The 26,799-nt window shown below is 39.1% G+C and overlaps 1 protein-coding gene across 1 annotated transcript; it reads left to right on the forward strand.

The window, feature by feature from the left end:
* Positions 1-26,536, forward strand: CENPC (centromere protein C). The gene is made up of 19 exons (XM_041427801.1): positions 1-103; positions 929-1,037; positions 1,854-1,915; positions 2,238-2,335; positions 2,717-2,807; positions 2,911-3,130; positions 3,979-4,182; positions 4,357-4,730; positions 5,389-6,226; positions 6,766-6,798; positions 7,986-8,053; positions 9,137-9,205; positions 10,964-11,068; positions 11,881-11,979; positions 14,558-14,656; positions 14,928-15,082; positions 15,510-15,600; positions 17,009-17,078; positions 26,433-26,536. The coding sequence occupies exons 1-19, from the start codon at positions 1-3 to the stop codon at positions 26,473-26,475; spliced, it is 2,931 nt and encodes a 976-aa protein (XP_041283735.1). The 3' UTR covers positions 26,476-26,536.
* The last annotated feature ends 263 nt before the right edge of the window (positions 26,537-26,799 follow it).

Consider the following 26,799-nt stretch of genomic DNA (forward strand, 5'->3'; position numbering starts at 1 on the left):
ATGCGTCGCTCTGCTGCGAAGGGAAGGGCGTTTAAGTTGTTGCTGGAGTGCCGGATTGACTGCGGAGCGTGCTTCCGTGTAGTTTCTGAAGTGGTGGCTTTTGGTCAGTTGTTTTCCCGTGTCACTTGTACCTTCCTTCTGCCGATGTTGAAAATTTGCAGTGAAATCTATCCATGTAGAGTTTGATTATTTTTGATACCGAAAGTAATATCCAAAGGGGAATCACAATGAAATGCAAAGTACTGTCATATTGGCAAACTTCAGAGCAACGTGCAGAATTCTCTTGTGTTAGGATTAGATACTCTTCGCATTGCTAAATATTCTAAATTTAATCAGGAAGAGGTTATAGTTGTTTTTCAGCTAAACATTTACATTTTTTGAGATATTTTCCTGTCACGTTTGTGAAGAACTGCACTCTGCTTTGCTGTTGAATTTTTCTTGCCCTTCATTCCCATTTTATCCTCTACAACCATTGCTGGTTCCCAGGTCAGCAGCTTTATTTGATTCCACAGAGAATGTGCTACTGCTTGAATTATTACTGCTCTGGTTGAGGTAAATGACTCGGGTCCTGTCTGCTGTTTGAATGACTGGTTATACTTGGGTTTCAAGTGTATGAAGGGGCTGCACTAACTCCCCCTCTCCCACTACTTCAAGATGTCTCGAGAATCCTCGAGATCCGCTAACTTGTTTTTCTATCAAGTGTCATCATGCTTGGTAAAAATGGATTCTTATTTCTTCACAGAATCGTTTAAAAAAAGACTACAGAACAAGATTCTGCCGTGGAAGAGGGTAATTTGCATTTAAACACCTATTCTTAGATTCTGGAAAACATACCTTGATTTTTATCTTAGAACTAAGTGTCAGAACTACTTGATGTACCTTATTAAACTGATCATACGATGTTTCCCAAATTTTTCGTGTTTCTTAGTGGTAAGAGGAGCAATCTCTGTTGGGGGACGAGGCTCTGAGGTTTTCCTCGCTGAGGCAGCAGACTGTGGTGTGGCTGTACCTAAGGTACTCCTCACTGGGCTGCCTGAGTAGGGAAGCAGTAATCTGTGCAGCACAAACACGTTGCCTTTCAAGGAGCAGAGGAAAAAAATAAGCCCAGGCAGAGTTCCAACATATTTGGACCTTGCTGGTAAATGCTAGAGATGAGTTTGAGCATTTGCAGTGCTGTGATGTTCTTTACATGTGTGTTATGTGTCTGTGAAATTTTTGTTGCTGAAATCCGTTTCTGGAGATGCACTTCATGAGCTTCCCAAATGTACGCATTTAGCTGTTTTTAAAGGTATATCATGATCATTATGGGAGTAAAACTCCGTGGCTTTTCTAGTGTTGTTTTGGTTTTGATCAACATTGTCTGGCTGGTGAATCACTCACATCTTCCCATTTGTGCTGGTTTGGAATAATAATCCAACCAGCTGAGCTGGTCACTTGCTTATGGATAGGAAATCTCAGGCCTGGTTCTCGGTCTGCTGAGACTGCATCACTGTGCTGGCAACATAGTTCCAGGTCTGATTTATAAAAAAATTACTTATTCAAGTGAGACTCGTCAGCCTAAAGCTCATTTACCTCAGGGCTGTTGCAGTAGTTGCATGTTTTCTTTAATGTAGAGAGAATTCTTCATTCTTATTATAATGTGTGGCAGTGAGGCTTTTTTTCCTGGAATTCCTACTTAGACAAATTTCTTTGCAGATATCTATGCATGGAAATGGTAGGTAAAAATATATTAAAGTTTGAACTAGAAGAATTAATAACCTAAAATATTTAGAAGTAAAACTTTGCTGCTTCAATATTTGGGATAAGAGCATTTGGCATTTTTGATTGAAAATATTTTTCCCTCTTCTTTCTAGAAATAAGATTGATCTACAGCCAGGTCAAAATGTACTGAAACTCGTACGGGATTGTTTTGAAAGTAAGCTCTTCTTTGGTGTTTTGTTTGATTTGCTGATAAAAGAAAATAATTCTTTTCTTCCTTGTGTTATATTTAGTGGTAAGTACATAGAAATAAAAAATAGGGATAAAATGGATAAAAATAATATTTCTCAGGGTTTTTAAGAACAGCCCCTTCTCAGCTTTTTAAAACTGTGTCTTAGCTGTCTCATAATCTCTTTCTCAAGCATCTGATTCCTTTCTTGTTTGGATTTACATGACCTTAGTGAGCCTTAGAACTTGTTAAAATAAATAAAACCTGGACAATTCCAAGATTCCCATATTTACTGGTTTTTTCTTCATAGGTTGCAGCAGTGATCTTACAATAAACTCTCCAAATTGCTCAACCTTTCTTTTGAAAAATGAGAAGAGGACTTCAGTCCAGAGACAAAGGCTAAGTTCTGTCAGTGTCATAGTGTAGCACTGGATACAGGTTCATGTGGGTACAAGTAAAGGGTAATTAAATAGTTTAAATTAATTCATTCTAATGACAATAATAAGTAGTTTACCTTGAGATTAGCCAGATGTCTGGTTAAAGCTGCATATAGATTTTTACTCTACGCACTGTTTTACCTGTTGTTTGAAATTTACAGTTACTTTTAGAGAGTTTTACACCATAGAAAGTTGAAGTGTTTAGGTGAAATGGAACTGATTTGAATGAGTATGAATTAAGGGAAGAACATAAATTGTATTCATGTTCTATAGAAATGTATATTCCTGTTAAAATGCTGTTGCTTTATCAAGTATTTTACTTCATCTCATTATTTGTTACCAACTATGACAGCCCAAGGCAGGGTCAGCCAACTCTGTGAAAGGAGCCTGTAAGTCTGCAGAACCCTCACCTGCATCACTGCTAAAACCAGTCAGCAGCAGAGGTTGGTCACACTATTACTGAATTAAAATTTTTAAAGTAACTATTTCTTGGGATTTTGTAAGATTTTAAGTAAAAGAATTAAAGCTGTTCTATATATATGGCAGGACAGTCATGTGAATCACGCCTGAAGCCTGCAACACCTGATTACATAGCTACTTCTAAAAAGACAGAGTCTCCTATGTCTAAAAGTAAAAAAAAAGATACTTTAAAAGACGTTGAAGCACCGTGCCAGCATCCAGCTGTGCCATTGGACCCTGAGAATGATCGTGGGTCTGTTGGATCACCTTTTCCTGTGGAGGAAGCGAAAAGTTCTCCTGTAGTTAAGTAAGTAGAGCTCAACATGGTTGTGGTGTCATATTCCAGGTGTGCCCCCCACCCCAGGGTAAATAGAGTTTGGATTGTGAACTCATAAAAAATAATTGAAAGCTTTTTAGGAAGTACTATATCTGGGTTTAGAAAGGGCAGAATTATATTTTATTTAATATTCTGGTGATAAGTCCAGTACCAAGTGAAGGAAGCCTGTCAAAATAAATATAAACTCTTTTTTCCAGGAAAGTGCACCAAAGTATCAGCTTCTCAGATTGTCTAGACTTTTTCAGTGAATCCTATTGACAGCATTGACTTTAAAAGTTAACAAAAATTTGTTAAGCCACAAATGAGCAGTCATTGTTCCTCTCGCTCTGCTTTATTCAAAACTTCAGTTGTGATTATTATCTCCTTGTTGGAAGACTTGAAGCTGAACTGCAGCACTGGCCAGTGTCCTGGCCACAGTTCTGCTTTCCTAGTGGACTGAATCTCTGGGGTAGATCATAAAGATGGACTGACACTGATCCCATTGACTCCCTTTGATGGAAGGAGATTGGAAAGACAGTGCACTACAGTCTAGGAAACCTCACAATTTCTCAAGCACATCCTCCTAAAATTAGGAATTTATCTTGCTGAGCAGCCTTTACTTTGAACAAGAGTCACATGCTGACTCCGTGTTGCCTGTGGGCACTTGATTCTTTACTGGAAAGCACTACTGCTAACCTGTGTTGCAGCAAGTTTCCAGAGGGAAGCTCATTCATAGGAAGTGAGATGCTGTCAGCAGGAGCATCTGCTCATCCTCACAATACTTTATTGTGCACTCAGGATTTATAGCAGCATATTTGAATGCTGTTTCTCATTCATAGATTTCATTTTGATAACTGGAGTACGCCAGCTACAGCAAAGAGCCATGGAGAAGTGGAAAATTTGGAAGGAGCTCAGCCTGGGAGAGATGAGCCAGTTGTTCCTGTGCAAGGAACAGAACGTGTTACTGCATCATCTGCCCGGACAGACAAGACTTTCTCTGCAGCTGTCTTAGCAGCTGTAGGAAGAAGAACACTTGTACAGAGGTTTGTGTGGAGGCTGAATGTGGAACATATGATAGATGAACTTTATAATAATTCTTTTGAGGAACATTCTGAACTGTGTCTAGGTGTGTGGAGTTACCACTAGATTTGGAAGACTGAAAGTCAATTTCCCCCCCACCCTAGTTGATATGAATGTTTTTTCCCTCCATTCTTTAGATATTCAACCTCCATATCACCACCATCACCTCGTCCTGTGAAATACCAAGAAATGGAAGATGAATGTGAATTTTTAATTGATGAGTCAGGTGATGCATCTTCTACTTCTTGGATTTCGATACCCACTAAGAACAAAAAATCAAAAAATGCTGGCTCTGCAGCTCCCATTTCTAAACCTCACCCCTCTGAAAAGGAAAAGACACAGAATAAGAAAGTCAAGAACAGAAAAGTACAGGTTAAAGCACTTAATAAACAGGAACGGGACCATCTGGATGTTGGAGCTTTTGACTTCAAAGAAACACCAGTGTCAGATCCAGTCTCTGATAGGAAAGAAAATGTCCTTGCATCTCAAAGCCGAAAGAGTACTTGTGTGGGTAAGTTATTTAACAGCTCTTCAGACTTTTACTTACAGGTCACATTACTGGATTATTTTCTGGTGTTTTATAAGAAAATTATAATAAAGTAGATGAAAGACATCAATAGATTCCTTATTTGGTGTTTCAGTTGCGCAGTTAGATTTGGGTGAGACAGAAAGGCAGTGAGACAGTGCCTTCACTTTTTTCACCACATTCTTTGCCTTTCCTGTTAGAACATTAACAATTAAATTAGCAGTGTTGCCTTTTTATATGAGGAGTACCTGCTTTGTATAGAAAGTAGGTACCCAACAAGCTTTTGTTCCTCTCGACATAGAAAGGCAGTTATTTGGATAGAAAGGGGATTGAGTTTTTGGAATTATTTGTGAAGGGTTTTGTAGCACAAAACACTGAAAATTGGAAAGCAGACTTGAATGTAACATTTCTGCCCCCTTTGTTTTATTAGGAACTACTGGAAGTACACCAAAAAGTTTTTTGTAGACTATAGTTTAATGAAAGCCTTCTTTTAGCCAGTGGTGATAAAACTGGTTTTGTGATTTTTTTTTTTTTTAATCCCCATTTTGATTCTTTGGGTTTTTTTGTGCATTCAGATGTCAACATATATCTTCAGGTTTAATGGGAAAAGGTATTAATATCCAAATATTTTGTGTATTGACAGGAAAGACTAAAAAGGATGCTCTTAGACAAGACTCTCCAAACCAGAAAAAGAACACATCCTGGAAACCAGAAGCTGAAGAACGGATGTTGTCATGGGCTGGATTGGAAGCGGAACCATCTGATGAAGAGCAGTGTGAAACAGGGATGCCAAGTGAGGATTTGCCTATGCCCTCATCTGGGCATCAGAAAGAGCAGACTGTGTCACTGAAGAAGTCTCTCAGGTCTTCCAAGAATCTGCAGTTGGCTTCTGAAGCTTCTCAACATTTAGTTAAGAAGAAACAAACTACTAATCAGAAACTTCCAAAAGTCAAAGTAGCTAAGAGAGGGACAGTAACTCCAAGGAAAAAGCTTAAAATACCTCTCCAGAAAAGTCGCAATAAAAAGCCTCAGTTACGAAGAGTGGAGAGTTCTGACAGTGAATCTAGTGAAGAAGAGCTTGAAAGAGAGCCTTTAGAACGGAATGAAGCGTGCACCACATCTTTGCATCAGGAGACTCCCGTGATTCAGAAGTTGACTAAGGCCGAAAAGCCTAGAAATGTGTTACACACACCAGAGTCACCTGGTAATGCCAATAACAGAACTCCTCTAAAAGCACTCCAGCATCCTGTGGAGAGTGTGAAGGATCGTGGAAAGAAAAGGTCTGCCAAGTCTTTAGGGAAGATAACCAAAAAGATTCCATGCAGAACCAATAAAGCTCTTCACTCAAGCCCTGAAAGCCCTGAGTCTCAAACAGATTCTGACAGCTCTTCTGTACAGGACATGGCAAGGAAAAAACAGATGTTACCAGATGTGAAAATGAAAAGTAACAAAAGAAAACATAACAGGCGGCATAGATCACAGTAAGCCTTTTGTGTGATTCTTTACAAATGTGGTGTATAACTTGGTAGATAATTAAATACACCTTGTCAACTTTTAAGCGGTGATGGCCCAGTTCAAGTATGTGGTAGTTTGAGGCTGGTTGAATAGTTAATAGAGAAACCAAGCAGTTTAATCAACATTCTTTTCTCAAAGCTGGGTGTCATACTTAGTGTCTCCTACATGAGGAAACTTGTTCTAGTTAAAGTCTTCTTGTGAGACTTGCAGAGCAGATCTAGTTTAACACAACCCCACCACCCATGGAATAACTTCACTGTCCTTTTTAAAAATAAATTTAGAAAATAGAGCATTTAATTCTTCAGCTATATTTTTTTGTCAATCTAAAGACTAAGTTCAAGTGGTCTAAAACCTGGTTTATAATCATTGGTCTTTGCATTGATTTTTAATTTTTTTAATGTCTTTTTAATAGTTTTCTTCAGGACATAGAATTATTGACCTACAGGTTCCTTTCATTAAGTTTACTTAACACCATATATAATAAGAATATTGTTTTCTTTTCTAGGGATTCCTTTGAGAAGGTTGAGAGTTACGAAAGGTAATTTCCTGAGTTGTCTGAAAAACGTTACTTTAATCCTACTTCTGCCCCATGGAGTCCCCCTGAGACTGGGGTGCAGCTGCTGTGTTCTGTGCCCTACTGGTGAAACACTGAGTAGAACAGGATTGTGATTCCTGCTTGAGGGCTTTAAATACTGTGCTAATAAAGTTAATAAAGTAATACAATTTTTTTCCTGTCATGAATAGGGGGTCGTAATAAGCTTCTTGCCTTTGGGGATTTCTTTCCTTTGAGGCTTGCTTCCACATTAGTGTGTAATTTTTGTACAGAAAGATCAGTGCTTCTAGAACTTGTGACAGCTGCACTAATAAAATTGATGTGAAGTAGGGTATAGAACTCTATCTACAATCCAAACTCTTTGTGCATGTACATAGGCGTGTATCTTCCCCTTTCATGAGAAGGAAACTTAATAATGAAGCAAACAGGAGTGGCAGTCTGTCAGTTTATTAAATTCTTATGCAGTCATTGTACTGAAAATGTTGGGGGCTTTATTTCTAAGGGGAACCTACTGCAGACTGACTTGGACAAATTTGCAGTATAGATAATTTAAATGCACCTTTTGGAGTTGGTGTGGATAGCAGCTGAACTTCACTGGCACAGTAAAAGCAGTGAAGCACAGCCTCAAATGGGGGAAGAAGGAAGGTCAAGGGTACTGATTCTAAGTCTGTAGGAGAAGTTATGTTACAAGTGGCTTGATTGGTAGAGAATCTCTGTTGGAGTTATATGTGTAAGTTGTTGCCATTTTATGGGGGAGGTTTCATGACAGACTCCATATTATTTTACTGTCCTTTCCGTAGAGTATGCAAAACAACTCTTTAAAGCACTTTTATAATTACGGTATATGGAAAATTGTAAGGTAATGCTACAGAGGCGGGGAGAAGGTCTGTTCTGGAATGGAGAAAAAAGAAAAAGTTTAGGAAACCTCTTTAGAGAGGAGGTGTGAACACTAATTGTCTGCCTGATGACAAGTAGGGGAGTAGTTCATGTACTTCTGACCTGTGATTTCTACGGAGTAGTCATTTGCTTCAGTGTCTAATTGGTATAGATTTGTTTAAAAGCAAAATAGAACCCAGCCCACATGATCTAAAAAAACTTAAATTCACTATTCTTGGTAGTGCTGTAATGTTCCTTTGACATGTTGAAGCAGGTGTATTTTTATTCCTTTGCAGTGGGCCTGTTCTAGAAGATAGACTTATTTCCAGCACTAAGTCTCCTGAGCTGGACAATATATCTTCAGGTAATGTTTGAACTTCATAATTCCTTGCATTTTATGTGTAAGCTTCTTATAAACTGTGACTGACAGTTCAGTAATTTCTGTTGTATTCAGCTTGTCCAGAAGAAGAAATGCAGATTTTATTGTCTGTGGTTACATTTCTGTCCAAGTGTATGGTACAGCATGCCAGCTTTATGTGGTTAGCTTTGGGAGAACACAGCCTTCCATGTTTTGGCATCATGCGTACCGGGATAAAGTTATTCTTTCTAAAATACTTGGAACAAAATTTTCAGGCTCAGTTTGTACCATTTTGATGTGTTGCCATGTGATGGTCCTGTATGCAGTCACTTCAGGTAAACCTGAGCCAAATTACAGCACTGATGGAGTCATGGCCTGTTCCCCAAAGAATACTTTGGTTTGGTGATTCTTGGAGGGTGGAGTTGTTTGTTTTGTTTGGTTTTTTTTTTTTTTGTTTTGGGGGGGGGTTTTGTTTGCTTTGTTGTGTTAGAGGTTTTTTTGTTTGCTGTTTGGTTTGGTTTTGTGTTTGGGGGCTTTTGTGTGGGGAGGGTTATTACTATTTGTTTGGTTCCAGTTTTAAATTTCACTGCACAAGTTTCACATGTTACCGTCATGAACGTGAGCCCTGGAGATACAAAGTCTTTTCATTAGTGCTTCAGAGCCACATGTGAATGTTATTAGTCCATGCAATGCTTTTTTCAGATACCTAGTTTTGTGTGTGTTCTGGCAAAAAATTTGTTGTGAAGTTAGGTTTCAGTGATATAAATGACCTTGCACTTTGATCAGTAACATTATGTGTATAGTTTATAATTTGTCAATGTTCACTTTAACAAGAGGGATAGGTCTGAGGAGTATTTACTTGAATGTATAGTTTTCAAGTAATTTTTAAGTTTACTCTGTTTAAAACTAATTACAGATACTGTTTATGTACACTGGATTTCATATATGTTTATAGCAAAAGGTATTGGTGGAAGCACTGTCCTTGGGACTTCTGTTTGTGTTACTTTTGGTTGCTTCTAGTCGGCATATTGAATAAAAGTCAGGAATAATAAATGCCTTTGGTGATGGGGTTTTTGAATGTGTTTTCAGATAATTCTGAAGACTTGAATTGCAAAGTAAGACATCTGTTGTCAGATGAAATACCAAAGCATAAAATAGGTAAGAGTATTTTAAAATGTCATAAGTTAAGTGTCTAAATACAAATGCATTTTCAACTGGATGTAAATGTTGCTGAAGGAGACACAGACAAACACCTAGAAATCGGTTCACCTCTTCATAAGTATTTACAGATAGGGTTTGTTATTTCTTCAGGCCTTCAGCCCTTCTCTTAATTTGAAAGTTATTTTTTAAAACTTCTAGTGTTTCTTTTTTTGTTGCTCCATTCAACAATTATTTCTTTAACTGCCACACTTCCGTTTTTCATGGTATTGTGTTAAGGAAACTTCCAGATCTGACCATCCAGGAGCCACTCTGGCAGTCATGCTCCCACCACCACAGACATAACGTCCTGGGACTGAAACCCCTTTACAGTGGGTGGCTCCAGTGCCCTGACAGGTGCCCCATTTGACTCTCTAGGCAGCCAGACAAGGTTTCCTTGCTGGCTTGACTCTTGAGTTTCTCATAGCAGTGTCTCAGACCTCTGGTTCCTTTAAGTAATTTTATGGTGTAGAAACAGAATAACAGCTTAAACTGGAACAAAGGACTATCTGGGCTTTTGTACCCTCTGTGTGCTCAACAGTCCAGGGTCCTGCTGGTCTTTCCAGCTGAGTCCTCAGCTCCTGCTGTGACCCTGAGTGTCCAGTCACTGGGCTGGGCCACAGGTCCCTGTGCCCATTGTGGTTCAAAGGGTCAGCATCAGCTCATGACCTCTTGCCTGAGGCTCCCATGCAGAGGAGGTTCAATCTCTGGCTGGCACTGCAGCTCCACACCCAGCTATGTGCACTGAATGTATTCCTAAAAACTGAGTCGGGACAAAATCTTACCGTACAGTGAGAACAGTAAGAGTTTGAATTGGTTTTATGCAGTAAAATTGAGGGTGCAAATAACCTGCCTTCTGTGGTGGTCTGAGTCTGGATAGGATGGAACAATGTGCATGCAGTCAGTTGTAGTCCCACTCTCGTCTGTTTTACGTTGGTGGTGTTTTTTATTGGCTTCATTATTACTTTATACACAACACTTTAGTTGCCTACTTTCAAAAATGGTTTCAGCAACTGTTTCGTATTTACCGTTTTTAACACTTAAATATTCTTGATTAATTTGCTTTGAGATCTTAAAGTGCTTTTACTCTTCTTACAAACACTAAAATACGATACTGTATTCATATATGGCAGCTTACACAACTTGAGACTGTGAACAGTCTTCGGTATTTATCTGAAGATAAATATCTGAGAAATCTTGGAAATGTGTGGAGTTTCTTTTCACAAAAGTGTTGCTCTTCTGGACCCTGGAAACAGGACTTCTGAATCTGGAAGAGAACGATGTACTTAGGCAGTCTCTGTTACCCTCCCCTTCCCATAACTGAGGCAGTGCCTTTTCATAGTTGCTGATGAAATCCCCCCAGATTCAGGCAGGATTCTTAGTCTTTGTCGAGAACTTTATCTTCACAGATGTAGCATGTTTGCTGTCCTTGAGCTCCTAATGTCTGTGTATCAGTGGTTCACGAAGACATATAGAATGAAATCTAATATTAAGTCAGGGTAGTGATTGTTTAAGAAAAAGGAGGGTGAAATACTGATTTATGCAAAAGAAGGCATTTGGTGATAACTTGAATTCTATTTTCTTGTCGTGATAGCAATGTGATAAAAATATCAGCTGGGAAGGGCTGACTCACTTGTGGTACAGAACAAGAAAGAATACTTAATATTTTTTGTCTCTGAATTTTTCTTTCATACTTAATGACTTCATCCTTCAAATCAGTTATGCCTTCCAACACACCTAATGTTCGTCGGACAAAAAGGATACGGATGAGACCTCTGGAATACTGGAGAGGCGAGCGCATAAACTATGCTATGGAGCCTTCAGGTATTGGTTCCAAAATACCAATATTTGCTTCCTTCTGATAAAGCACAAAAGAAAAATCTGAGTGATCTTGTGCTGTGCAAGCCTTGAGATGCTTACTGTTGGGTAACTTTTTAAAAAAGATTATTTGTGGTCTCCACTTACTTAGTCATCTCTCCATGTAGTTTTCTGCTCTTCTGACACTCCTGTGTCAGCTGAAAATAATATCAGCAGAGCATGTTAAGTACTTTACCTTCACTGTTGAGGGAAGAACAGAACAGTTTCTCTGTATTAGTGGGTTTTTTATGTCAGAGATTGCATATGATACTGGAAAAAGAAACAATCTACTGGATCAGTCATTGGAGCATTTCTTTTTGTGTGAGGATTGTTTTTGAGAGCAGTTACTATAACATTTTATAGTCTCAGTGTTAAATACCCTAAGTGAGAAAATAGATCTTGTTCTCAGGATTTTTTTTACTGATAATTCAGCCTGGTTTAGTCCTTTCCTAATTAATTAGTTCACTCAAAAATAGTAATATTTTTGTTCATAAAAGTGATATTTTGTCTTAAAAAATTATTTGCACGTCGTGGCTTTCTGAAATGTTCTTTGACTGAAATTTGATCAACTCATTTTCAAAATGTCTCAAGTTGCATTGCACTTCCAAAGTACTTAATTTTGAAAAGTTTTTTGTTTGTTCTGGCTTTCTAAAGTGATCTGAAAAGTTCAGCATCAAGGAAGTCTATTCTCAGTTGAAATGCTGGTTAGTTGTGCAAGTTTGCATTCTTTTAGTTTTACTGTAAGTTAGTGGGCTTTGTTTAACTTCCTTTTGTTTCAGGAGGGCTTGTGATGAGTGGACTAGTGCATCCAGAAACAGAATCTCCCAGGAAGAGTAAAAGGAGAAAGCATTCTTCCAAGCAGAAAACATATCAAACAAGTAGGAACAAAGACTTTTTTCCTTTGGATACATTAAAAAGTCTCTTTAATCAAATGCTCTACTGCTCTAAGATTTTTCTCCTGTAAACAATCAATTCTCTCTCTGGGTGAAAATAATTTTATACCATAATTTATTAATATGATCTGATGAGAAAAAAACTGCTCCTACTGGATCTATAGCAATGCTGTACATTGTTGTAGTAAAATTGTTCACTTTTCAGCCTAAGAAAGGAAGAAATGCTAGACATACCCAGAAGTGCTGTCATGCCTTTTTAAAGCAGGGGCCGAAGAGACTAAACTGTATTCATTTTGTGTTCGGATCATGATGCTAGGGCTGCACAGTTAAGGTATAAAAACTTGTAGCTATTTTACTGATGCCTGTCATACATCTAAAAATGCAGCAGAGAGTGTTAGCAGGGCTTCAAGCTGTTGTAGTTTAAATACAAAATCACAACATGGTAGGTGAAGAGAGAGCTTTAAGAACAGTGCATAAAATGGTTAAAAGTGGGCAATAAATCTATGTTTAAGCAAACTGAGACTCTTTGGCCAGTATATAATAAATATATAAGTAGTGCTCAAAAAGAGAGTCAAAGTCCAAAAACCAAATTATTTTTGCTGTGCTCTCAGGGAAGATGTTGTAATGCTAAAGAGCCTTTCTTTATGGGGACTGTCTAGAGCTTTTGTTTGAAGCTGAAACATTTCTCAGTGAAGTTACAGAACTATTAAAACATGTGCTAACAAACATGTAAAATGCTGTATGGTTCTAGTAGTAAACTAATCAGGACTGACATAATCATCAGAGAAATAAGGAAGAAAATCACTGTTGGTACCAATTTCTGATTTTTATGTGTTTAATTTAAATTTTATTCCTTACCTCAAAAAGAAAGCAGTAGGACTAGAGAAGGTTTAGGGAAAGCCTAGAGGGATGTCTGTAGTGAATTCTCCTCAGCCCTGAAGAAAGTACTATGGAGGCCTGTAAGGAAGAGGTCTAAAAACAACTCTGAAATCATGAGTGACATGGAGAAGGGAAATAGAAGTAAATGGTCTTGTTGGGGTTTTCTTCTTGATTTTTAAACACAAGAACTAGAAGGTGTGGAAGGAAGACAATGAGAGCTGAGTTATTCAGCAAAATAAGGTGGCCATTCTCACTGTGTACTTCCTGCCCAGAATATTGTGTGTTAAAATATGTAGTTTCAAGGCAAGGACCAGATACATTAACAGGAGCGTTAATAGCGCTAAATAAAGTGGGGGCTCCAGGTTCGAGGTGGAAAGTATTCCATCGAATAGATTATATTGAGTCTATTATTATGGCATTTTGAGGAATGGAGGGAGTACCTGCTTTGGGCCACTGATAGGAGACAGGACCCTGGTATAGATCAATATTTGATCCAAGTACAGTTTATATTGTAATATAAATTACTTGCAGCCCATGAGAACCTGAGCTGGTAGTGACTGTTCATACTGTATCTTACAAGAACTATTGGTTGCTTAAGTGCCTTTGAACTGTCTTCCAGAAGTGATTGATTTCCTCTGTGACAGACATTCATCCTCAGAGATAGTCTTTCACTCACATCCTTGAGTCTTAGTGATGTATGTAAGGCCTGTCAGCCAAGTAAAATTTCTAGCACAAATTCTTAAATGTTATTGATACAATAAAAATTCTGTTTTTATAGCTATAGAGTTGTACCTGTTGCTACGTCTTTTTATAGAGAGATGGTTATGTTGGAACAAAGCTGTTCAAACACAGTAACTTTCTTCCTCCCTCTGATTGTCTTACTGTAAGAGTATTTAAGCTGCCGTGAGTGCCTACAAAGTGCTATAGCTTGCCTTTAGCATGCTTCTTCTGTCTGTGGTTAAAGAAATTTCCTGTGCACTGTAGAGCTAAAATTGTCTGCTTAAGAGAATTTTGCAAGAGAGCTTTGGGATATTTATTCTGCTGTGAACATTCTAAAGCATCTCTTTTCTGTTTGAAAAGCATAGTGTTGTCATCAATTCTTAGGCTGTTTCTTTCTCAGGAAAAGTCCTTTTTATTATAGCAGTAGTTCTCAGATTTACAGCTTAGAGTGAGATTCCTGTAATGTTATTTCTTGAGAAAAGGAAAATTGGACATGTGCTTATCTTTGAACGCTTTCTCTCTTAAGTCCCCTGATGCCTATCAACAATAGGTTGAGCAAAACCACCTGTTCTTCACACTTTGTCATGTATTTCATATTCTCTCAGCATCTGTTGGTAGAAAAACAGTTCTCTCAAAACACAGAGTTTAGTTTTGAATAAATACTGTTTTTAATTGCATAGGATAAATAGTTGGCATTTCCCCAGGAAATTCCTTAGGATATAGAGATTGTTCAGCTATAACACACACTGAAACACATTGAAATTATTTCAATGAAAAAGACATTTTCAAAGAATTGTTATGGATGGTTTTCTTTATTTAAAGGAAGAGTATTCAGTCTATTTAGTCACTTATTAAAGGAAATTCAGGTATTTAATGCGTGACATCAAAATTGTGGAAAAGTTGTTGTTAAATTATTAACTTTTTGAAATCTGTATTGATTACTTTTTTGGTCTTTCTTTCTCAGATAGAGAAGAGATACCTGTAAATTTGGACCACAGCCTAGCTGATGCATCTAAGCCAACCACTGTACTGGACCCAGTAACAAATAACGAAGTGCATCTAGGTGAGTTGGATGGATGTGACCAAGGGACTTCCTGAATTATGTAGACTTATGATAAAAAAAAAATGTTCATGCCACATTGGGCATTAAAAAATATTCATTTCTCTTCTGGAGAAAGTTCTGAGGGAGACATAAGAAGTGTCCTAATTTTTCAGCTGAATGTTGAGTCTAGCTTTTGGAGGTGTTGCACTGAAGCAATATGTATTGCACTGAGCTTGTAACAAGACTAGTTACGTGGTAGCATTAATGTTAATCTCCTGGATATTTTTTGTAGATTGTGTAAACACTGCAGACAGTCACACTTACTTCTTCAAAGATGAAGCAGTAGAAATAAAAAAAAGTTTGAATACATCTCTTTTTGCAACTGGTAGATTGATTCTGAAGCCATATAAAGAAAAGGGGCATCAATTTGTCAACATGGATACAATAGTAAGTGTGCTTTTAAAAAAAATTTATGAAATGGACTTTGTAAACAGAAGATCTGTTGGGGTGGTTGGAAATAACATATGAAGTTGAGAGGTCCTCCCTGCCCCCCAAAACAAATGAACATTAATGAATTGTTTGATGAAGGTTCTTTGCATGCACATTGCCCTGCTTGGCTTTGTATTAAATCTGTATGTCCATGTGCTCCTACTTTGTGAATCTTGCAGGCAAGATAGAAATATCAGAAAAATAAAACTGGATGGACTCCTTCCCCCTTTTGAGTTGTGCATCTTATTTTTCATCAGTATGGGGAAAAGAGATTGCAGCTCTGCTGGCTGATTTGGGTTTTTATCTTTGTTATGTGTGTGCAAGTGTTTCCTTGGATATCTTCCTTAAATGGTGCTAACCTTAGAACCCTTTGGCTTCCATTAAGGCTTTCCATATTATCCATGGCAAAGTTATTGTGACATTGCATAACACATCGTATTGCCTGACTGCAGGGGACTGCTTCTACGTTCCAGCAGGTGAGTGTGTGTGTGTCTGAAACCCATTTGTTGGGAGGTGCAGGAGACTAAATCAGCGTGCTAGGAATCAAAACCAAACAGAATGATTGAATAGAAAATGGGAAAGTACAGGGTGAGGAAGAATGGAATGGGACACAACACTGGACATGGGTTGATGATCTAATGGTTGAATGCAGGGATACCTCTTGTTTATGTTAGTTGGCCTCAAAGTTTTGATGACACTACCAAGTTCTAAGAGTAAATTTCTCTTGGTATTCTGGTTCTGTCACTAATGTTGAGGGAACATCACAGCCTAATGCTACTAGTAATTAATATAATTGTTTCTGTCACCATAAGCTTGCTGCTTTTCTTCTATGTAAAATTGTGAAAATCCATTTGGATCAGTTCACCATATTTTGTGCTTTGTACTTGTATATAGAAGGTTCAGACTATCTTGTTGAATAGGTTGTAACTTCATATGTTTTCTTGAGAATTTAAAGTCCTAATTTTGTATATTCTGATATAAAAGTGGCATGAATTCCATATGGGAGGCTGTTCATCAGTGGGTTAAGACACTGGTCTGGAGATTTCATAGTAGTGTTAAGGCAGGCTGTTCATGAAGCTGTAGAGAGCTTTTGTACAGCTTTCTTGTGAAGAGGCTTATCTTCAGAAAATGAAGAATTAGCCATTTTTTCCCTGTTAACTTTTCAGCACAGTGTCCTGACCAATCATTGCTCAGTTAATGCTTGGTGCTTTGAAGCTGTTTTTTGGTGTTACAGTCTTAAAAGTCTAGTGGGTCTGCAGTGACAATTCTGTCATTTGCTATTTGGGAGAGCAGATTATATAAAATGCTGAAAGTTTTGTGTGACCATAAGGATCTGCTCTTCATTCTTCCCTGCTTTCTGATGGCCAGTCTCAGTATGGCTGGAGGGGCAATGCAGTGTAGCAGGTGATCCCTGTAATTCATCGTGTGGCTGTATATGAATGTGAGGGTGTTTTTCATTCCCAGTGTTCAGGGCCTATTAGATAATTCTATTTTGTTGTCATGTTAGTGTGCAAATCTCAAGTGCAGATCTGCAGATGAGTTTCCATGTGCAGTTTTTATTGATAGTTTCTGTAGGAATAAATTAAAGTAAATTCAGTCACCTTAAAGTTTTATTAGGGGTTTTGAGAGTTGAGAGCTCATGCCTGTTATATTCTTCTCAGTAAAAATCTTCTAAGCATAGATGAAAGTAAATGACATTAGATGTATGCCTTGTCATCTCTTTGAAATGCACTGACCTGCATTTAAGAGTAGTATCCTAGATTAAGAGCTAATATTCCTTCTGTTAAAATATATAAAATGGAACTATACTTGGCTGAAGACAGGAGAGGACTTCAAAAATTGCCAGTGGATCCTAAGGAAAACTTACTCTGTTTTTCTTTGTAGGAAATGGATATAACTTGCGTAATCTTCTGAATGAAGAAAGTGTTCTTCTCTTCACACAACTCAAAGACAGGTGAAGAACTTTCTGCAAAGAAGTTTGCTTAGATGGTTGTCAAATTTTCGTATGTTCTGAAGTCCTTTTTACGTACAAAAACGTTTGAGTGGACCTGCCCTAACAAATGAATACAGAGCAGCTGAAATCAAGATAAGAAGAGTTGAGGGAAAAACCCAGAAGAATGTTGGTAGTTTGCTGTCAAACTGAAATGACATACTTAAGGGCCTTGCTCTCTGCATCACTTGCTGTTCTTGTGCCATCCAGTGACAGAAAGATATAAGTATGAAATGTGTGGGTGTATTTGTTGTTCCAAATTGTATCAATATGCTTAATCTCCCTAAAGAAGCTTAGCACTTGAAAAAACGTTGTCACCCTCAGCTAACATCTGATAGATAGTCTTAACGACTGCCTGGTACAACCTGCTTAGAATAATCTCTGTTTAAATGACAAACCTGCTGTTTGCATTCCAGTAATTGTTGTCTAGGAGATGGGCTGCTGCAAGGCTGCTGTGCTGGGGTCCAGCTGCCTCCTCATATGTTAACGACAGGCAACCCTTCCTTGTCTGGCAGCTGGATGATTAGTGCCTCCAATCTGAATAGGAAAATAGGAACTCTTAAGTAGGAGCTTATCAGTTGTGTCTTTTGTGTGGAAGCTATGGCCTGATTAGCTCTGAACATTGTTGATAGCTTTATTTTGTGTAACAGTGATAGGTCATTGCTAAATGTATTACTTTAATATCTCCTTTTGATTTGCTTGCTGTGTTCTTGGATAATAATGAGGACCTTTGGGAAAGCTGTAATTATACTGTATACTCCAGAAGCCAAGTCTAGACAGCAGATGGTATACATAGCATTTGTCTCCCAAGCTCTTCGAGGTTCCTTCTGGCTGAAGATAAGGATAAACTACAGCTATTCTCATCTGCTGCTTTCTCTCTCTGGTCATTGCTATCCTTGAAGAGAAGGAGATAAGGAAAATTGAATTGGAATCGTAACTCTTAAGGACTTGAGGATTGAGCACTAACCTTGTAACCAGTCTTGGCCATGATCTTTATGCTAAATCTAGAGTATACATTAAAGTAGGAAAGAGGAATTGCCTTTCAGCTGTCAGCTAATTTCCTGTGTCTGTGAAAGGTCTTGGACACCAAGATTGCCATGCCTCTGTGTAAGATCCTTTGGATTGTAGAATTTGAGCTAATACTGTCATTCTCTTTCATGAAGCAGTAGTTCCTGTGGTTAGTGCATATATAGACTGATGATGGAAATACTTGGTAGAAGTTGTGTGCTGTCTTTTCATTCATGGCTAAGTCACATGTAACTCTAAGAAGATGAAACAGGAACATGCCTATTGCTATTTAGTTCTATCTTGAAACAAACTGTTTGCTATCAGAGTTCAGACTACAAAGAAAGTCCTTTTTTTTTTTCCAGCCTCAACTTTTGTAAGGAGTTTAAGAGTTAAAAAAGAAAAAGTAATTTATATCACTAGATATACATTAGATATTGGCAGCTCTTCTAAATTTTGGGTTTGGGTTGGTCTCTTCAAGGTCAGCAAGATTCAAATAATGTCCTTCCTGTGCTGGAGCCATACCAGCTACCAGATGGGCACACATGCTGTCTCACTGCTTGAGGGGATCCCACCCACTAAAACGTTTAGTTTTTAAGTCTTTCAGCTCCTCAGGCCTACAGAGATCTGGAACTTTGCCACTTGGAAAAAGTACAGGGCTAGGATTAAACCTAAGACTCTGCTTCTAACCCAAGCAGGTCTCTCAGTGGTCAGGCCATGGATGTGTTGGTCTCTGATCCCAGCAGCAAATTGGTTCCAGTTAAAAATGAGAACAAGAAAACTTTTCAGTTGTGTTAATAGCCAGGGAGTTCTGAACAAAAATGCCCTGCAGATTCTTTTCTGTATTACCTGTCTGCAGATCGGGTAGCAGAAGGATGGATACTTAAAGGGTTAGTGTAGGTAACTTATGTGTATGGACTACAGGGCTCGTGGTCCTAAAGGAGAGTGTGGGTGGATGCTGTGGCAGAGCTCAGGAGGCTATTGCTTGCCAGGGATGTGTTTTCATTTGGTGGGCTGGGATGAGAAGTGATGACAATGCCTTCATCAAAGGCACAGATGTGTCTTTGCCCCCTGCAACTTGGCAGCGAGACTGTGAGGGGGTTTTCTTCTGAGTCAAGAGAAAGAAGTTCTTCAGGATGCTTTCTAAAGCAGATTTAATTTGTGCAGACCTTTTCCTGGAAAGTGCAGATGTTCAAGTGCAGATTTCATGTCAGCATGCCTGTTTGTGTTTTCCTAATTCTGTAGCTGGGAGTTTCAAGGAGAACAGGGCAGATTTGGTAAAGTATGTAACTTTTTAGGCTGGATGGCTTTGTTGCTCTCTGGCTGGTTGGTCGCTCAAGAGAAATGTCCTGTGTAGTTTGCAGAGGTTTGTGGATTGCTTTTTTTAAGAAGCAATATCAGGTTTGTTAAGGGATGTTTTCTGGAATATTGCTCTGGTTTAGCAACAGTTCTATTATTTGTCAGTAGATGGGGCTTCAAGCACAGCTCTTAGTCCTTTGCTGGCCTCTGTGCTCATTAGGGTCTGGTTTTTGAAAGGCAGTGTGTTACAGGTGGAGATAAATTTAGTTGATTTCTCTTGCAAGGAGATGTACATCAGCTGCCATTCACAGTAGGACTTAACTACTGAAGGTTGCTACTTGTTGCAGCTACTTGCACAAAATTGTTCTTTAAAACATTAGTACACAGCAGGACCTGGGTTGTTCACTGTTGGGCTGGATTGCATTTCAAATTTTTTTCTTCAACTTGGCACTTGTTAGAAATTTGCTGCTGTGTCATTAGCCTAAATATAGTGTGAGGAGGTGCAGGAGAATCTTCTGAGTGCCAGGACTCCTATGGCTGCTGAGTTCTGCGGTGTGTCAGTCAATAATCAGTTGCTAGTCAGAAGCAGCAGCTGATGTTTCACCTCTGCCTGGTCTTGTTTTATTTTTGTGTACAGCAGGCCAAATAGGATAGTGCAAAGAAATAAGCCTTTTTTGAAATGTGAGAAGTTAGTGTTCTGCCTGCATACCTGGGATTCTTCTTGCCAGCCTGTTTTCTGCTCTGCTGAGTTATCTCACTTCCACTAGCTACTGTGGTTTAGCCAGGTGTTTGTGGAGCTAGGCTGAAGTTGGTTAACCAGTGTTACCTGTTGTGGAATGAAGTTGGGATCTTTGTCTTGAAAGAGACAAAATGTGGGATACACTTACTGTTTCTGGAGGATACATACTGATATCCTAGTGGCTATCCCTGTTTTTCAGTATTTTAATTCATTGCTTTCTATCAGCAGTAATTGAGAGAGCTGGAAACAAAAGCCAAGTCACATATTTCAGCTTTATGTTAATAGGTTCATGCGTTCTATATGCGTTCTATGCTTCTTTTAAGAGGCTTAACTGAGAAGTCATGTCATAATAAAAAGCCACAACTTTGAAGGTTGTGGCTCCCTTCAAAAAAATTACCGGTTAGTAGGCACTTTTGCAAATCCATCTTTTTGTAGTTTCATTTGGTTAGAAAGCTGTTCTGTTTTACTAAACAAAGCTTTTTGAAGCTTAAATTAGCAGAAGAGTGCTTGCAGAACAGTCAGATGTGTATGCACATCCATATTTGTACATCTCTGTAAACCTAAAATAGGAGATTGTGAGTTGAGTAATTACAGACAAAATAAACAGGACCAATAAAACAAACTGTTGAGTCACGTGTGCAGCAGCTTCTGTTTTGCAAGTGCACAATTAAATTGGTTATCTGCAGATGATTTTAAATTAACATTTGGGGAATACAATAAACCTAAAGAGCTATTTCCTCATTTCATAACAGTTGAAAAGGCATTTCAGCATGAAGGAATATTTCCTGTATTTCTACTGCTGTATAGACTCTGCATGATGACTTTTGTAATACAGAATTTACTTTAAATGGTGATTGATTGCAGGTGATACATCTAAATGAAGAGCATGGGCCATGCCTCTTTTAATGGTATTGACAGCTGTTGTAACTATCGTAATTCTTCCAAGCTGGTACATTTCCTTGGCAGAATTCTGTCACTTCACAGATGTTCACAAATACAGTCAGAAGAGATCTCAAAGGCAAACTTTTCAGGTTGCATGGATGAGCTTCAGTTAGGATTTGACAACCAAAGTGAGTCCTACGGTCCAGTTCTAAGATGAAAACATGGTTGATTATCAGTCAGAACAGTGGGCTGTAGATTATTAGAAACAAATCTGTTGAAAGTTTTGTCTGCAGAGCTGCTCTGTGTTTTTAAGCCCACTCATAAAGTTCCTGTTCTGATCTGCTTCATTTGAGCTTCTTTGTCCAAGTAAAAGGTACAACACAAAGGGTTGTAAAACCACAGGTACTTTGTACTCCTGCAGTCCTGTTTGGAGCACAAGAGCAATGGTGATTGAAACAAGGAGCTGTAAGAAACAAAATGTTTACTTCGTCAGCTTGACTGTTGAGATGCAAGTCTAAAAGTGTTCACAGAAATAATTATTGATGTCTAGAATAAGATTTTTTATTTCTCTTTTCAGCTTGATAGGTAAGGACTTTTAAATTTGAAAATTGAAGAATTCCAGTACTCTTGACAAATATTTAGGAAGTTTATTAAATGGATATGATAACTGTTAACACACATTATTTCATTTAGCTTATTAAATTTTTTCACTGTGATGGTGTTTAAAGATCCCTTTTCCTGTGTTTTCAGTAACAGTATCTGAAATGAGAATTGATCAAGATGGCAGATGCATGGTAACGCTGTGAGGGTGTCTTCTGGAGTCCATGTGCTGTAAAGAGGGAGGGGAAGGGGGTGATGAGAGGTGTGAATGTAATGAAGAACTCTGTGTTAGTGCTCAGAGGTGTTACAGACTGACTGGTCTAGGTTATGCAAAGCATTTTCAATGAAGCTCAATAACTTTGAAAAGATTGATATGGTAAAGGTTTTCTGGTGTTGGTGCCACAAAGACACAGCTGTCTCTGCTGGTAACCCACACTCCACTGGTTTGGGATTCTAGTAGTGATCTGATCACCTGCATTTAAGAGCATTATGTCATCTTATCTAGAACTACAGGGTTCAGCTAATGAGCATGATGTATAATCCACCTAAAAAGAGACCTGAATTTAATGAATTTTACCCTTTCTTTATGTTAGCAACACTTTTGTGTTGTAGTACAGTGGGGGTAATTACAAGAATTGAAAGTTAATTACAAAAAAGTTTTTTTCAAACACTATCTGGACTTGAAATTTTATTGCTGACAAAGAGGGGGCTCCCCTAGGATGCAATAGCCTATTCACTGAAGAAACTGAGCACTTCTCCTACATTTCAGTTAGTGCCAAGTGAGCTCCGAGGCTAATTAATCAAAACAAATTCACAATTAAGCCCAGGAAGGAAGACTAATTAAGTAGACAGTTAAGAAAAGTGCTGAAGAAGGGAGCAACCTTAAGGGGAAAGTATGAGACTCCCTGTACTGGCCCATGAAGGACAATTAAGTGATAATTGCAGAGGCCTTTTTGCATCTAGCAAATGCTGTCTGTCTTTTATTATGGCTGATTTTCATAGCAGAAGCAGACATTTGCCTGATGAGCAGCTAAGCTCTACTATGCACTTTTAAGGTAATTCACAGGTAAAGCAGAGAGGTTGCTATAAATTAGAACTCGGCTCCCAGACTTGAACAGTATTTTAGATAGTGAAGAAGCCCCACTGTGTTTTAAAGACAAACATAATGTTTGCTTTATTTCCCTCTTCATTTTGTGGCATACCAAGTCCATGTTAGCATCCTGTTTAACCTCTGAGACAAATTACATTGAGTGAACTGTCAGAATTTAGAATAGCTGAATTTTGTTCAGTTGCTTACCCCACTGAAGCTCACAGAATCATTACCTTATCAGGAAATGATTCCTGCTGCTTATGACCTTGTATTGGGTTTGTACGGCCAGGTTTTGATGGTGGCGGGGGCTGGTTACTGGGGTGCCTTCTGTGGGAAGCCAGTCACAGCTTCCCTGTGTCTGACAGAGCCAATGCCAGACAGCTCCAGTGCCAATCTGCCACTGGCCAAGGCTGAGCCTACCAGAGTTGCTGGTAACTACTCCGTGGTAACATTTAAGAATGAAAAAATGTTACTGTGCAGAAGTAATTATTGCCAGAGAAGAGAGGAGTGAGGATATGTGAGAGAAGCAGCTCTGTCCCCACCCAGGTCAGTGCAGAAGGAGCCGGGATGAGATCCAGGCACTAGAGCTGAGATTCCCCTGCAGCCTGTGACAGTAATGGGTGAGTGATCTCTCCCTGTCCTCATCTCAACCCAGGAGCCTTTCCTTGTATTTCCTCTCGCCTGTCCAGCTGAGCAAGGAGAGTGATAGAGCTGTGTTGGTGGGCACCTGGCATCCAGCCAGGGTCAGCCCACAGTCCTGCACTTGTGCTGCATGATACATTTGTGGGTTTTGCTGGAAAAAAAAGACGAGGAACCTACAACACTGGTATTGTTTTAACTGAAAATATTTTAAATTTTCTTCTGAAGAACTTTTTAAGTTATCAAAACTAATCTCTGATAAGATGCTGAGGCTTTTAGACAAGGTGCAAGCCCCAGATTTCCTGCATCCCTCCTTGCTCATTTCCATTGAACTATGATGCTAATGAAGTACAAAACCTCTCTTAATTTATTTGACTTAGCAAAAGTGTTCCTTTTTTTTCTCCCCCCTCATATCTGGAACTTGAATTATTGCAGAAATTGCAGTGGAGAGGTCTCCTCAAGTATTTATTGAAATGTTGATAATAATTTACTTTTTTTAATGAAATTCCATGTGAACACTATACCACTGTGATGTACTGTGTATTTATATGCAAGTTGGCAGTTGTCTTCTTGAAGTATCTGCCTGAAGTTCACTTTTGTCTCTTTTTTCTTTTTTATTTCCTTCTCTTGGAACAGGCTGCAGGATGAGGCATTCACCTGCTGCTGTTTCAGCTCAGCTGTTCCATCATGTTTCAGACTGCTCCTTCATTTTTTGTCTTGCTGCCTAAACTAATTTCCTGCCCCATTTGGATCTATTTTCCTTACCAAAGGTTTCTTTTCTTTTTGCCACTTGCAAGGATTGAATAATTTTTTAGCTCAGTTCCAGGTGTTTGAATTATTTCAGAAGGTTCCTTTGCTACCTCTCCTGCAAGTTTTGTACAGGGCCTGGCATAGCTTCCAATTTTCACCCTCAGAAGTGATGCAAAGCTTTCTTTGGCCTCTGTTCTTTGAAGGACTTTTGTGTAGTTTTAATCCCAAGAAGGTTGGCTAGGATGTCACTGGCAAGGTGTGTGCTATTGTCATCATCTGCCGTTTTTCTGGCTGCAGAAGCAGAACTGAGACTGCTTCAGGCCCACTTGGTTGCCCTTGAACCTCGTCCATCTGCTGAGGCTGGCTCTGCAGTGCTGGAAGAATCCATCCTAGCACCATTCCCCAAGGCCAGACTTACCCTGGAGCACTGTAATATTGTGCTTTTTGCTCTCTTAGAGCACTAATGCAGCGTGCTGGTGGCTTCCTTTTCCTTGGCACAATCTTGATGTGTGTCTGCCATCACTTAGGCACCACGCCATACCCTGATTTTGTACTGGCAGGCTAGTCCAGGCATTCACCTGCTCTTACAACTTCATTCCTCTTGCCAGTGGGGATGCTGCCTGGCATCAGCTGGTTTTGGCACAGAGGTGTGCCCACTGCTGTATATGTGGGTGTGATCTCATGTGCCCTCTCACACTCTCTTGCTGCTTGACTTTTTTGGTAAATTCCAGGAGAAAGTAATCTTCCTGGTTTTTAGTGTTTCTGTGGTGTCTAAGGAGTCTAGACTGAAAGAGCTGTGTTGGGTGGCCCCTCAGCTTCATCCATTTCTCCTGGTGATGAGGCTGAGACCTGGCCAAGCACATGACATACTCTTCCACGTGGAACAGTTCTGTCCACAAAGTTCAGATCCCATCATCTCTGTTTTACCATTTGTAGTGCCATGGGTGGGACTGTGTATTTGCAAAGCACATCAGAGTGTTGGTGTACACGCTTGACATCCTCGTTCTTCTTGCTGTGGTTACTGCAGAGAGGTCAAGAGGTCTAGAAGAGATCAGGAAACAAGCTCATGTGAGGGGAAGGAGCTTATCTGAATCCAGGGCAGCTGGCTCTTGGTGGTCGTGCTTGAGCAGAAGTGTTGGATCCAATGACTTCCAGAGGTCCCCTCTGACCTCAGACGTCCTGTGAAGTTGCAACCTGTGCTATGGAAGCTGCTCTTGTATAAGTTTAGTTCACGCTTTTGTTGGGAAGACTCTTTATTTCTGTACCCCTCCAGTGGAGAGCAGTCTTGTTCCATGTCACACCGGTACTGCCACCAGAGTGTGGGGTGTGCCTGAGCTTCAGCCATTGCCAAACAGCGAACCACTGCCATCCCTTTCTCCACACTGAAGGACAAAATGTGCACATAAAGTAGAGTCACAAATGTCAGCTTTAACCTCGCCTTTCTGGTCTTGGCTCTAAGTCTAGGGCAGACACATACCTGGGTTTGATGAGAAGCCCAGTGCTCAGTTTGGGCGAATTAGCTAACACTTTTCTGCACATACACCCCAAAACATTTTACTGTATTTGGATAGTGGCTTATTATTTTCACCTGCAAGTCTTGTCAGCAGTCTTTATTCTGTGCATGGGCTTTAAACCAGTTGAAAATTTGGCATCTTGCACAGTCCAGGCTATCAAGTTTCTGCTTTTCCCATATAACTCTACATGTGGAGTAGCAGTCCTCAGCCGTCACTTGATGTGGGGAATTGCATCAGATATTATTCTCCCAGCATTTTAGTTCCTGGTTATTTTCCCTACTGTCAGCAGCTTTTTGTGACCTTTGGAACTGTGGACCAGAGATTGTGAACCATTTGTGTAAACCCAAGTTAAAGGGAATTCAAATACATGCAAAATCTTTTTATGTAAATAACAAGAAACTCACATTCACATTAACTACTGAGGCCTCTTGGTCCTTCACAAGATACATTTCATATTTGAGATAGCTTAGGAAAATACCCGGAGAGCAAGTGTCAGTGCCACAACCAGGTGTGGCTTTGACAGCTCCAGGTTTTGCACAGATGAACACATTTGTCAGAGACCACTGTTAGTGAAATTAAATTAGGCTAATGTGCTCTTTTGAGCATAATTGAAATGATACTAATGTTTTTATTGATTTGCCACTGGAGTAGGTGAATGCTGTGATGTCCTTGCTGCTGTGAGTACATTTTGCAGTTGTTCCACTTTGCTGTCTTGTAACTCCCCAATATTATGGCACAGATAGGCCTATTTTTAACTGTGTTAATTTGAACTAATTGCTGGTGTTTTTTTTATAATTTAGGACAAGTTCAAGAAGTGTGTTGTTGGACACCTCTTCCCCATAACTTTACCTGCAAATTGAAGATCATCTAATGCAGAGGAGTTCTAAAGAACATTGAACACTTTCATTCAACACCCCAGTTTTAGGGGCATGTTGTTTCAATGATCTTAAAGATCTTTCTTCAGTGTAAATGGTAAATAGTTTGTTATGAATTATTTTTCTTTTGCATCAATAAATATTAAGTAATGCAAATCAGTTTTGATTTCTTTGATTTTAAATAATTTTAGACTCAGTTTTCTAGCATTCCATGTAGTTTTGAAAATGCAGGTAATTGCATGAATTTGACTTGTAAATATTTATGAGTAAATATGTGAGTTATCCTGAGTGG

Source organism: Onychostruthus taczanowskii, unplaced genomic scaffold, assembly GCF_017590055.1.
Source record: "Onychostruthus taczanowskii isolate IOZ18803 unplaced genomic scaffold, ASM1759005v1 scaffold12, whole genome shotgun sequence".
Taxonomy (NCBI): domain Eukaryota; kingdom Metazoa; phylum Chordata; class Aves; order Passeriformes; family Passeridae; genus Onychostruthus; species Onychostruthus taczanowskii.

What these genes read in the sequence shown, in the direction of transcription:
- CENPC (XM_041427801.1), top strand. Translation starts at nt 1, where the DNA reads ATGCGTCGCTCTGCTGCGAAGGGAAGGGCGTTTAAGTTGTTGCTGGAG. An exon ending in TTCTGAAGTGGTGGCTTTTG is followed by an intron (nt 104 to 928) that starts GTCAGTTGTTTT and finishes CGTGTTTCTTAG; the next exon opens with TGGTAAGAGGAGCAATCTCT. An exon ending in AAAAGTTCTCCTGTAGTTAA is followed by an intron (nt 3,131 to 3,978) that starts GTAAGTAGAGCT and finishes TCTCATTCATAG; the next exon opens with ATTTCATTTTGATAACTGGA.